Source organism: Polistes canadensis, unplaced genomic scaffold (genome assembly GCF_001313835.1).
Source record: "Polistes canadensis isolate GaletaPanama2010 unplaced genomic scaffold, ASM131383v1 scaffold_64, whole genome shotgun sequence".
NCBI lineage: Eukaryota > Metazoa > Arthropoda > Insecta > Hymenoptera > Vespidae > Polistes > Polistes canadensis.
This window is the reverse complement of record NW_014569611.1, coordinates 363,635-376,239: the sequence shown is the minus strand read 5'-3', so window position 1 is coordinate 376,239 and position 12,605 is coordinate 363,635. Positions and strand designations below refer to the sequence as shown.

The 12,605-nt window shown below is 27.5% G+C and overlaps 2 protein-coding genes across 3 annotated transcripts in view; both read left to right on the top strand.

The window, feature by feature from the left end:
• The first annotated feature begins 353 nt into the window (after nucleotides 1-353).
• Nucleotides 354-4,724, top strand: LOC106786080 (protein yellow-like). Its single transcript, XM_014747101.1, has 6 exons — nucleotides 354-515; nucleotides 2,444-2,945; nucleotides 3,344-3,446; nucleotides 3,538-3,626; nucleotides 3,692-3,984; nucleotides 4,116-4,724. Exons 1-6 carry the CDS (start codon nucleotides 511-513, stop codon nucleotides 4,366-4,368), a joined length of 1,245 nt encoding a protein of 414 aa, XP_014602587.1. The 5' UTR covers nucleotides 354-510; the 3' UTR covers nucleotides 4,369-4,724.
• Nucleotides 4,725-7,979: 3,255 nt separating this feature from the next.
• Nucleotides 7,980-12,605, top strand: part of LOC106786079 (protein yellow-like) — a 6,573-nt gene continuing 1,947 nt past the window's right edge. Inside the window, exons 1-2 of one of the 2 annotated variants that reach the window (XM_014747099.1) lie at nucleotides 7,980-8,379; nucleotides 11,253-11,474. In XM_014747099.1, coding sequence (XP_014602585.1) covers nucleotides 11,267-11,474 — 208 coding nt within the window. In that variant the 5' untranslated portion in view covers nucleotides 7,980-8,379; nucleotides 11,253-11,266. Of the gene's footprint in view, nucleotides 8,380-9,556; nucleotides 9,641-11,252; nucleotides 11,475-12,605 lie in introns of those variants that run through there. The other variant, XM_014747100.1, reaches the window with a different exon arrangement.

The following is a 12,605-nucleotide window of genomic DNA, read 5'->3' as shown; positions in this document are numbered from 1 at the left end:
ATATAGAATAGTTCTTTTTGTTCTTTCTTTTCAAAGGACAAACTTACACTCCTTAATTACGTAAAAGCAAAATGGTGGAATATATGCACGAATAGTATTTGATATTGGTATGGCGAACTTTAGTAAAATTGATATATGTAAATTAATATATATATATATTTATTATGGAGGCGTTTCTGCTTCCTTGCAAGTAACTTATACAATATAGTGCATGTGTGTATATACACACTCACATCATCACCGTTACATAATAATCCTGTTCCGTGATTTATGTTCTATCGAACTAGAGACTTGTGTCCTGTCTCTCGTAGGAAGTTAAGTTTTAAGCCGATACCACTCAGAAATTAGATCAGTCTGTGTTCAGTCAGTGGGACCCGGTGCACGTTCGCAAACCAACGTAGTTTCTTCGCGATTGTTCTAATGCAAACATTTTTTCAATAGTTGCACCTAGTTACGATCACAAATAGTATTCTTCGGTCATTACAATTAGATGGAAAACAATATTTAAAGATGAGGTAAAACGTCAAAAATTTTATATTAACAATATTGCAAAATTATAATAGTGTTAAATGAAATATTTTTGTGAGCTTTTATTATTTTTTGTTTTTCAACAGAATATGTGATCATTAAATGAATTGCAGAAATTATGCCGATAGAAACAAATTTATTATTTCTGAGAATACATTGACGTTTATTATTTAATTAATCAGATTAACGAAGAATGGCACGGGTCAAATAAGTTTTCCATGTTACCTATCCTTGACATTTGACTACTAAGGTTTCTCGATATATTCCTAGTTCTAACGTGCATTTCCAAGTTATCGTTCTTGATCAGGGCTATCAAAGTTCTCGATGCATTCAATTAGATTCAATGAAAATCATTTGTCAATCTGTCTTTGTTCGCGTGATTGTCCGATAATTTTAACGTTTCACCTAAGGAAAAAAGATATCTTGTATCTTTCGATACTAAACCGTATAATGCAACATTTTGCTAACGAGATATATTTCGACATCTATTACAGAAGTGTGTTATGTTATAATTACATTAAATTTATTAATTACTTCAAGTAATTGTAATTAAACGAAAACACGTATATACAATGAGTCACAGGAGTATTCATATCCTTACTATCAATTTAAAACAATCAATATTTTTTTGTAATAAAATTTTGCAAAATTCGTATCTGTAAAAAAACATATTTTAAAATTATTAAACTTTAGAATTGATATAAATTTTTTTGTAAATAAACATTTTATTATAAGAGAAGTAAAATTGTACATAATTTATAAGAAAATTGGTCTCACAAAATATGTCAAATTGTCTCAAAAGTATTATAAAATGTAAAGGAGAGCCAACCAAGTATTAATAATAAAACATTGTTCTGCTATAAAATTGATATCAATTTGAAAGTTTAATAATCTTAAAATATATTTCTGTGTATAAGAATTTTGATACTTTGATTACAAATAATTCTTTCTCCTTTTCATTGAATTGTAATTTATTTTAATAAAATTATAATCACCACAGTAAGAAATACATACATCTTTGCGTAATATGTAAAATATTTAAATAGAGATTTCCATATTGTTGTAATTATATGCTAATTAATATTAATTTTTTCTTATTAATAAAACAAAAAGAAATATAAAACATTAAGAACAGAAATGATTAGAAACAATAGAACTTTGTGTAAAAAGTAACAATCCTATCTTGAATTGAAATGTCTTAACTATTCCTTTCTGTGAATAATAGATTGTTAAACTTCTCATTGTTTAGTATTGCAAAATTTCCAGGAAACATCATTTCACAAACAATACCTACGTGAGATTTATGCATATCGAATGAAAGAAAGTTACAATAGATCAATTCCAGAAACTAGTATATCCTTGGAAAATTGATAAAGACAAAGAGAGAGAAAGTATAATTACGAAGTCGGAAAAATCACTTTATGATTTTATTTTATAAATATTACGAGAAAAATTACATAGCAATAAAAATATAATTATATTCAATTGGAATTAGTTTCCTCACTTGATTAATGAAAACGTTATCTAATTTAATTAATTTCATTTAAATATCATATAACCAAAAGTATTCGTATATGCACATACCTTCCACTGGACCATGAAGTCTTGGTAGGGTGAATGAATGTCAAGTGAACGTAAACTTTACAAAAAGTATCTCGTACCTTCGCGTTAGGCTATTATTTAAATTCTTATAAGCTGTTCTTAACAGCTGTTCAGCACTCACAATTAAGCGTAAAAAAATCGTCTTAATATTAAATTGTTAAAAATTTCAATAAACCTTGGGATTATAATGAGAAAATAACTTAAATTTGTTTTACAAATATAGATACTACAGCATATATATATTTTATTATGCATAGCATTAACTATAATATGATATCATTTTATTTTAACTGATTAGAAAATACTTTTGTAGGTTCCTACTTCCATTGATTCTCCTGGTAGGATCATTCAATTATAACGTGAATGCTGAGACTTTGGAAACTTTAATGCAATGGTCGTTCATAGATTACCTTTTACCTTACGATCAGGGCTTTCATAATAACTATCGTCCAGAAAATGTCGTTCCCACAGGCATCGAAGTCTCTTGGCGAAGAATTTTTATCAGTACGCCACGCCTACGTGATGGCGTTCCAGCTACTTTAAGTTACATCCCGAGAAACATTCCACCAGGCAGCAGTCCAAAACTTCAAGCTTATCCTTCGTGGGAATGGCATACCGCGGGAAGAGGAGAATTAAATTGTTCTCAACTAATATCTGTTTATAGATCAAGACTCGACAATTGTAATAGATTATGGGTTATTGACAGTGGTGTCATGACGTCTATCGATAATTTTACTCCAGTTTGTCCACCTAAATTACTTGTCTTTGATCTCCATACAGATACACTCGTCAGACAATATGTTTTTCCTCGAGAGGTTGGTTTAAAAGCCTTTCATTTTAATAAAATAAATACATTAAATAAACAAACTTTAGACTTTTGATAATAAATATTACATTTTTTGAAGCGAAAATAGTCAAGTTTAGCTATATCTAGTTTAACCGTTTGAATCCCAAGCAGTGCGATCACGCTCTCAAAATTTTGTGTCGAAAAATCCCAGTAAATTTCGAATGCTATGACAAATGACGATACCATCACTGACTAATAATGCGTTAAACAAGCGCTATTGCGATGTACGAGCTTTTTTGACCGTGTGTTTTAAAAAGCCTCTGGAACTCAAACGGTTAAAACTAATTTGTATAGATTATCTAAACGGTAATCATTATTTTAAAAGTGATTGAACAGGATATTTAATTAGCTGTATAATATTTGCAGGTTTTAAGGCCAAACAGTTTGTTGACTAATCTTATAATAGACGATACTAAATCAACATCTTGCGATGATATATTTATCTACATAAGTGATACAGCTGGACCAGGTTGAGATTAACATTATTAACTTAAAAAAAAAAAAGAAAAAAAAAATGAATAAAATAACAATTGATATTAATTCTTAATGATTTATTTTAGGACTTCAAATTTTTGATGGTGCAAATAATACAAGTTGGCGAGTACTTCACGCTTCGATGTTTCCTAATCCAGATTATACTATTTATCAGGTTATTTGTATAAAAAATAAATGATCTAACAATGATTTTTTTAATCGATAATTCTATTTTAATAGATTGCCGACGAGACTTTCGAACTTCCAGATGGTATTGTGGGATTAGCTTTCTCTCCAAGGCAAGGTATACTATATTATCAACCACTCGCCACCGATCGTCTCTTCGGTGTACCAACGTCGGCACTTCAAGCTGGTCCACTTCCCTTCGGACAACAACTCCCAGTGTCCTTGATCGGCAAAAAGTCTAGTCAAGGTATTCCATTAGTCGTGGATCCTCTAGACGACTCGATTCTTTTCTCACCACTTACGGAAACAGCTATTGCCAGTTGGCAACCTCTAACGAATAATCAAAGGTACATTTGTCAATATCTTTTGATTGTTTTAACAACAATCTGATTTAATGTTTGAAATTACATTTTTCTAAATAATGTTACATCCTACTCGTTTAATCTTTCAAACAAACAAATATATTTTGTTCTTTTAGAATCGTCGTTTACAGTCCAGAAAAATTGCAATTTGTTGCTGAAATGAGATGGGTCGAACGTGACGACGGCCGAATCTGGATTATGTCCAGTAGATTCCATAAATTCTTCAATCGTAGAGCATCTTCTAAAGAGATCAATATTCGTATTATGAAAATCGTTCCGGAAACTGTTTTATCAAAAAGTCTACCGTTATATCAATATATCGATCCACGTTACTCGCATATTTTGTATAACAACTCAGTCGGTTTTTAGATAGATTTATAAAAACAATTTTTTAAAACTTGTAAATTATCATTTTAAAGATACTAGCGAGAATCATATTAGACCGAGATCCACTTCTATTATTAAAACAAAAATAGAGAATCATAAATTCTAATTTGCGAAGATTTTAGTATCAGTAGGCAGAATGTCATTTAAGTAATTCTTTTCTTTTTATACGTTTACAGAATCGTATATGATTCATTCGTAAAGAAAGTCGATTGATGTTAATGTGATTTGATAATGATAAATATCAAATCTCTTCGTAGATATATAATATTTAATAATAGGACGATTTTTGCTATAAATTTTACATAAGGCGTATGTTAAAGCTATTAAACTATATATGTATATATAAATATTTTTTTAAATATATTGGGTTGAAAAAAAAGTTTCTTCGTATTCTTCCAATAACTGACTTTAGTATCAAATAACTCTAGTAATATTAATTAGATCTGGTAATATTTGTGTGCGTTACAATAGAGTAATTAAAAAAAGAAACTTGTGATAATTGTTTATTAATTTAATCAAAAATTGTTGCGTCTCAAAAGTGAATGAAAGCCAAAAAGAAAATCAACTTCTACTTCAATAAATGGAAGAACGCGCAGAGCAGGTGGTTAACAAAATTTGTGATGTTTATGGTGATGATACAATATTAGTACATATATTAGTACAAAATCGGTTCAAGCGTTTTCAATCTGCAAACTTTTGATGTCAAGGATACACCTCTCTCTTGTTGACCAATCACTCACATTCTAGATTTTAATTTAAAGGAATTAGAAAAATTCGAAATTTCAAAACTTAACTGTGGATAAATATAGAATTTTTAGCTTGTATTAATTAAATGTAATATTATAAAATAAGAAAATTTATCGAAACTCATCCTCAAGTCAATAAGATAAGCATTCCAAGCTAACAGATTAAGTATAATATATAAAATCCGGTTTTACCACAATTCCAATAAAACAGATAGAAGTTTTAGGAAATTCCAAGGATAAAGCTTGCTTAGTATCCAAGGATACTTAAGCTTAGAATTTTTCCTCTGTTCGTTATATTTAAAAAAAAATTATTAATGTGAAATAAAATTAATAAAGTGACATTTTAATATAAAATATTAGGAAGTTTTTGTTTATTATAAAATATTAACAACATATTTTTTCAATCTCGATTTTAAGTATGATTAATAAGTTATACTGTTTCACATAACTCCTGTATAAATTCTAAGTTTTTATCTACACCTATTTTTTATATATTGTAATTAAAATAACAGAAAATATAATTTCCGAAAAAATCACATTCACAAAGTCTCGGTACGATATTCATATTAAAACTGTTATACTTACGTGAATTTTCTTTTGAAACTGTTTGAAGGCCGGATATTACTTTTTTATCGTATTGCTTATAAGTAAAAAAACATGATAGGTCATTAAACCGCAAAACCTTACGAAGCCGACCCATCGTAAGACTTTATAAGTGCGCAATGCTATGTTTTTATATTCGATCACGGTTATCAAAAAGTCAAACGTAAATATATTCTAAAGAATTCCCTTATGAAGTACGCAAAAACTAAAAATCAATTTTTTCGAAATTTTGAACTACTCCAGTTCTTTTAAATATCTATATATCTATATATATATATGAGATATATATCTTAGAAGTTTTTAAACATATGAATCATTATACTACAATTGCAGGAGATTGAAAAATAGATACAAAAAAATAAAGCTAAATATAAACAAAATTAGATCGTGATTTTTTAAAAATTTGTGTCCTTGTGTAATTTCGTATTTAACGTTTTTTACTAAAAAAAACATTTACTAGAAATATATTTTTATTTCACTATGTAAAAACCAAATAGAAAATGTGCAAGTAACTACAATCGGTTAATCTTGAATAAAAATCAAAGAGTTAGTTATAAGAAAACATCATGCGACTTTATATAATTTTATGATAATTTAAAAATCCTTATTATTGGCATATCGCCCATACGAATAATATTGATACGCCTGTGCGATAATGCCTAATTATACCTATTCGTATGTGCAATCAATCACTATATTTGACGTACACTTGAAGTTACAACAAAACAATAAATATTTGCATTTTAACGGATAAACAAATAAATTTTTGTATTTAAAGTAGCTATTAAAGTTATGTTATTGTCACGAATTTCTTGAAAATCAACTCCTACTACCATCACAGGTGTACAAGTTTTCTTTTTTATTCTTCGTTCGATCGTCAAACAAGATTATACTCTTCCTTTTTATGCAGAGAATTCGAATTCATTCGAATGCGAATACATTAACACGTGTCCTCTGTATTTATCAAATCATAAAGAAAATAAAAAAATCATTAATTAAATTTAATGAAATAAATGGAAGTAGTACAAATAAAAATCGAATGTTTCTTTCGCTGCGTATTTAAAAAGCCGATAAAAATTTGTCGTTATTTAAAAAAAATTCATAGAGCAGTGAGCTCGTGTGTAAATAAAAGATTCGGTCTTGACGTCAGGAAAATACAATATATAATCAAACATAATAATTCAAAGTATGAAGCATATATGAACATATTCATTCATATATAAGTTCATGGTATCGATCACTTATGTATTTTTCTGTATTTATATTATTCTTTATAATGATATTCGGAAATGAATAGTATAGAGGAAAACGATAACTATTCTTATTAATGAAAAATATTCAAAGATAAATGCTTAAAGGATGTCCACTAATAATACTATTGTAATTTTATTGTCGATAAGATATTGATTACGATAATAAAAAATACCTGAATAAACTTGTAGAAATATAAATGATATAAGAAAAGAATATGACTTTATTCGAAATACCTACGAAAAAAAAGAAAACGGATGTATTGATACATGTAAAAATTAAGGGACTACGGAAAGACATATATATATATTTTTGTAAATGTGAATTTAGAAATTATGATAATGAGCATTAATCGTAAATTTGATCGTGATATCATTCGTTCTAGAAAATCTCAACGCAAATTGTAAATGCGCCGCCACGAGGGTACTTTGATTAAAGTATATACTATATACAGGGTATTTCTAAAGTTGTTTTACTGAAAAAAGAAAAATAAAAGAAAAAATCTCAAGATTGATTTATTAATAAAATTATCAATATATTGTTAAATGATGAGCCCACAATGCCGCGCTAATTTAAATACTTGTCAATAAAATATTCTAATTTTTCAATTGGATAATGCAATTTTTGGGATACCCTGTATATCAAGAAATTATGTCATCTTAGAAGGACGTTCAATTGAATCGAAGATCTTGATTATTTCTTCACGTTGGAAAATATGTAAGTACCTACATATAGAAGAAAAAAAAAAAAAAAGAAATTAAAACTGAATAGATAATCTCTAACATGCTTTCGAAAGGATGAATTATTTTTCGAAAGATAAGATTATTCAATGATATTTAAATCGTGTTTGAATAATCGTTTGAACTTTTTACATAATGGCAATGACATCGACATTAACGATGGCAAATAAATCGATAAAATAATGTTGATTTCTTAGTGTGTGCATATAAATACAAAAAGGAGCACCGACCGGCATGAGAAATCACACTATCCTTCAGTCGGTCCTCGACCGTGATGTTGTCCGGATCGGTCGTTGAGTTTACCTTTTCTTTCTTGCTTTCTTTTCTTCTTTTTTCCTTCCTTCCTTCTTTTCTTATAGTTTAAGATACACAGAATCCTATGATTTCTTCAAAGAATTTCTAATTTTCCGTTAATTCAAATGAAATAAAACAATGATGTGACTATAAACGTACGTAGGAGTGGTGACGTCAATAAAATTTCTCTGGCTTTTCCATATTCGTAATAAGTTGTGTAATTACATTTAAAAAAAGAGTTAAACAAAGAAATAAAATTACAAAAGGAAAGAAATATTATCCCGAATAATAAGCCGTCAAAGTGAACAAATTATTTCGAATGACCGAAATTTCCATATAATTTTCATCGTTATTGACAAGTAAGTAAAGACTCTTATCCATTGTTTTTTTTAACTTTATATACAAAATAATATATTTTTGTTAACTTTTGTAACTGTCAGTAAGTGTGACCATTTATCAGGGACTATTTAATTGCTATAGACAACGTATTACAAAAGAAGGTTTTTAACTTAGAAACCTAAGAAAGTTTCTTTAACCATTATGAAATTTGTTAATTGTCTATGGTATAGTTCAATATCTATGGCAATAATGATTCAAATTAATGGATTATAAAATATGAATATTCATTATACATTTTTACGATATTTTTAATACAAATCGCACCTTTAAAAGTGACGAAACTATTGCTATAATTGCCGTTATTTTGAAGTCTCGATCAAAAATTTTCACATCTCATACAATCAAATATTACTTTATTATCCAAATAACAAAATTTATTTCTTCTAATTTCGTTTGTATTTTTCTTTATATTTCTTTTTTATGATTTCGGCTATAATTCAATGATAAGTAAGACGATAAAAAAAAAAAAGATAATGCTTATTAACATTAGTAACTTAGAAACAAAGATACTGTTATATCGTTTTTGGTATCTGAATTGTTTTAAGCAACTGTATAAATAACCTCATTTTATAAGCCTGCGATAATTATATACAAGTCTTAAAACTACGCATATATAGTTTCTTATATGGTTGACCTAATTGTCTATCAAGTAAATAAATATCTTTTTTTTTTACTGGGTATACATACAGCAATTGAAATAATTACGTTCCGTTATCTTTTGGAATTTCCTTAGTAAGGAAGTAAAGTATCGTGTAAACACAAGTTATATGTCAAGGTTCTAAGAGTTTATTAACATAAACATTAAATTTAAAGTCGTATTGTTCGTTAAATCTCTTATCTTTGTTAAATGAGTATTTTGAACAAAACCCTTCTCTCAATAAATTTTGTTAATCGTTGTGTTTGATGAATCAAGTATTCTTCCGTTGATAAACCTCAACATATTTTTCCTATATCTCCGTATTTTTCTTTTTTTTTTATTTTTATAATGTTTGCATATCATCTTATATCTAAAATCAATTCATCGTCAGAAAGTATGTATATATGCATAACTAGGGAAGGAGAAATAAAATAAAGAGAAGAAGGGGAGACATTCTTTAAAGTTACCGACTCGTACTGACTTATATATGTGCATACAACGTTTGCATGCGTAGTATCAAGAATTGACTAAATCATCTTTGAACATTTCACGACGTTGAATGTGAGCAGCATTTTAATATAATTGTAAGTTTATTTTATATGATATCATCGTTAACATCATCATCATCACCACTATCATCATTGCCATCGTTTTACGAAGATTTTTATCTCTTCTAATAATCAAATTTTATAAATTGTTCTCTTGTTTTTTTTATCTCGAAACATACGTGACCAATTACGCGATTAATTTTCTTAAACAGAAAACAACAAGGAAAAGATATATGTAAAATTAAACACAAGAGAATATATTTCATTGTAAATAATAATAATAAGGATTTTATAAATTGTATTGAAAACAAAAATCTATATTATCGATACAAGCGGACGAAGCTATTATCAATTGTATTATGACATTTAGTTGTCAGAATACCACTGCCTGTCTAGTATATATCGCTTATCAATATATTAAAATTAAACACACACTCTTCTAGTTTGTAAAGTACGTATATATTAAATAAATAACGATAGATAGAGCAATCAGTGATATAATATATAAAACTGACGTTTAATTACTTAACAATGAAGTTTAATAATAATAAAGAAAAATCGTGATAACGGAAAACAAAATGCTAAGTCTGAATAATAAAAGTTACTAACGGGTAATATTTTAAAAAATTGAAAAAAATTCAAGAAGAACTAAAATATATATATGAAAGTTTCGGATAAAAACATAAAAGTATAAGTAGCGTACTTTTATTGAATGTTGTTTATATGACTTTCCGAAAAGAATAAATTCTGTTTATTACGAATATTATTTTCGTTATACATATGTTACCTTTAAAAATTCATATAAACAATAATGAATAAAAGAACTTTCATAGAGGATAACGAGTCAATCTAACTGGAGATTTCGATGATGAAGGTATGTTGAATTTATTTCCCGTGATTATTGAACAAAAATCATTTTTTTTTATTAATTAACAATCATTTGAGGTATGTTGAACACTTTCAAGGTATATCGCATCATCAACACTCATCTTTTCATATACAAACGCATCTTGAAATAAGTATCAATAGACACATATCTCACTATAAACTAAAATCTTCTATAATATCGTTCAACTGTTGATCAATTATTGATTCTATTCTATTCTCTGTCTCTCTCCCTCTTGTTTCATGTCGTTTCATAAAATTTAATCGTTATTGTCTCTTAAGAAATTTCATTTTAAAAATAAAAAGTAAATTAGATGAGTATTCAAAGCCGAAAGCAAACGAAACTTTCGAAAGATTTCCGTTCAATAATAAAATAACGTCAAGCTTTTTTTAAAAATGAATGTAATTAAAACATGCACACATATATGACGAACTGGATATTTCGTTAATGCGTGATAATATTATTCATAGGATGGGTGATGAAAGAAAAATTACAATGAAATTTATTAAAAGTGAAGAATTTTACATGACATGATGTCAATTAAAAAGCATAAACGATTTCAATAATAATAAGAAAGATTTTGAAACGAAATTAATAAATTAACAAAGTAAGAGAGAATCAAGAGCAAGCAACCCATTTACAAATCGAGTCATGCGATTTCGATGTCGAGCAAAGAAAATAAAACGAATTAATATAAAATATAAATTTGTAAATTTTTATGAAATTTTTTTATTGTTTTCTTGTGTTTTTCTTTTGTTTTAGAACAACAACCAACAATGATCAGTTGGATACTCGGTCTTATCGCAGTGCTCAGTTATTCAGCGATATGTAACTGCGAGCTTAGCAATAAATTGAAAATCATCTATTCGTGGAAATCATTGGAGTTTGCATTTCCGAGCCAACGTGCGAGAGAGATAGCGATAAAACAGGGCACTTTCATACCAGGGGCACCAATACCTATAGATGTGGACTTTTATTACGGAGGTTCTAAAGAAATACATTTTATTAATTCGCATTTCACTGATTATAAATTTGATCTCTTTTTTCTTTCCTCTCCAAATAATAATAGCAAAAGAAATATAATAGAGACAAAGATAGAGAAATAAAAAAAGACAGAGAAAGTGATATTTATCTTGGAATTTCCAATGACAGTTTTTACACTCGATTTCATTGTCGTTTTTTCGAAAGTTTATTACTATTATTACTCTATTATTATTATTATTATTATTATTTTGATTAAAAGTATTATTATTTAAAGACACTCTCGCGCGTTGTTTTATATAACCAATAATTAAATAGAGTAACGGTAACACATATATACATAATTATAATTATAAAGTGAACGGTAATGATGAATTATGATCATAATGATTAAATAAGTGACCGTATTGTATAATATTATCAATATTATTATTTTTTACATTTTTTTTTTTTTTTGACATTTGGGATCTGTGTCAACATATGACAACGATTTATTAAAGATAAAGAAAAAGAGAAAGGAAATGTCATTGGAATATGAACGGTCAAGATAGTAATTCTCTTTCATTGGTGCGGAAGTTCTATTGTAATAACAAGGTGCGACGACCGAGTCGATGATCTCATTTAAAGCTAATTTCTTTCGCGGTGAAATTCATCGGTCATATCGAATTCGTGCTCGTGTCTTATTAATGCGCTTTCTCGTTGTTCGAAAAAAAAAATCAAAATTATTAATCGCGTACCAGGAACGTTAGCCAAAGTTTAAAGCTTTCGAATCATATTTAATATAATGTCCTACCTTTTTTTTTCAAGAGAAAATATTAATGTAAAGTGCATTTGTTTTTTTTTTTAATTTTTGTTATAAATAGTTGAAGCAAGCAGTTAGTAAAGTTATATGAATTATTGGAAGACAAAATCAATTATAATTCGGAAATAATATCGCATTAGGCGAATGATTATATAAACTTTTGTTTTTTATTTTAGTATACTAAAACCACCCCTGAAGTTATTCCTTCTTTTTTACCTGCACTTTTAAACATTGCATTATATATTATATACGTTTTATATCTAACATATACATTATACTCTATCTAATGTTTTTTTGTAATGATGAATAATTATATTATATTTTTATATATG

Coding starts and splice junctions, on each gene's coding strand:
- LOC106786080 (XM_014747101.1), top strand. Junction 2,946..3,343: donor AATATGTTTTTCCTCGAGAG/GTTGGTTTAAAA, acceptor TAATATTTGCAG/GTTTTAAGGCCAAACAGTTT. Junction 3,447..3,537: donor AAGTGATACAGCTGGACCAG/GTTGAGATTAAC, acceptor GATTTATTTTAG/GACTTCAAATTTTTGATGGT.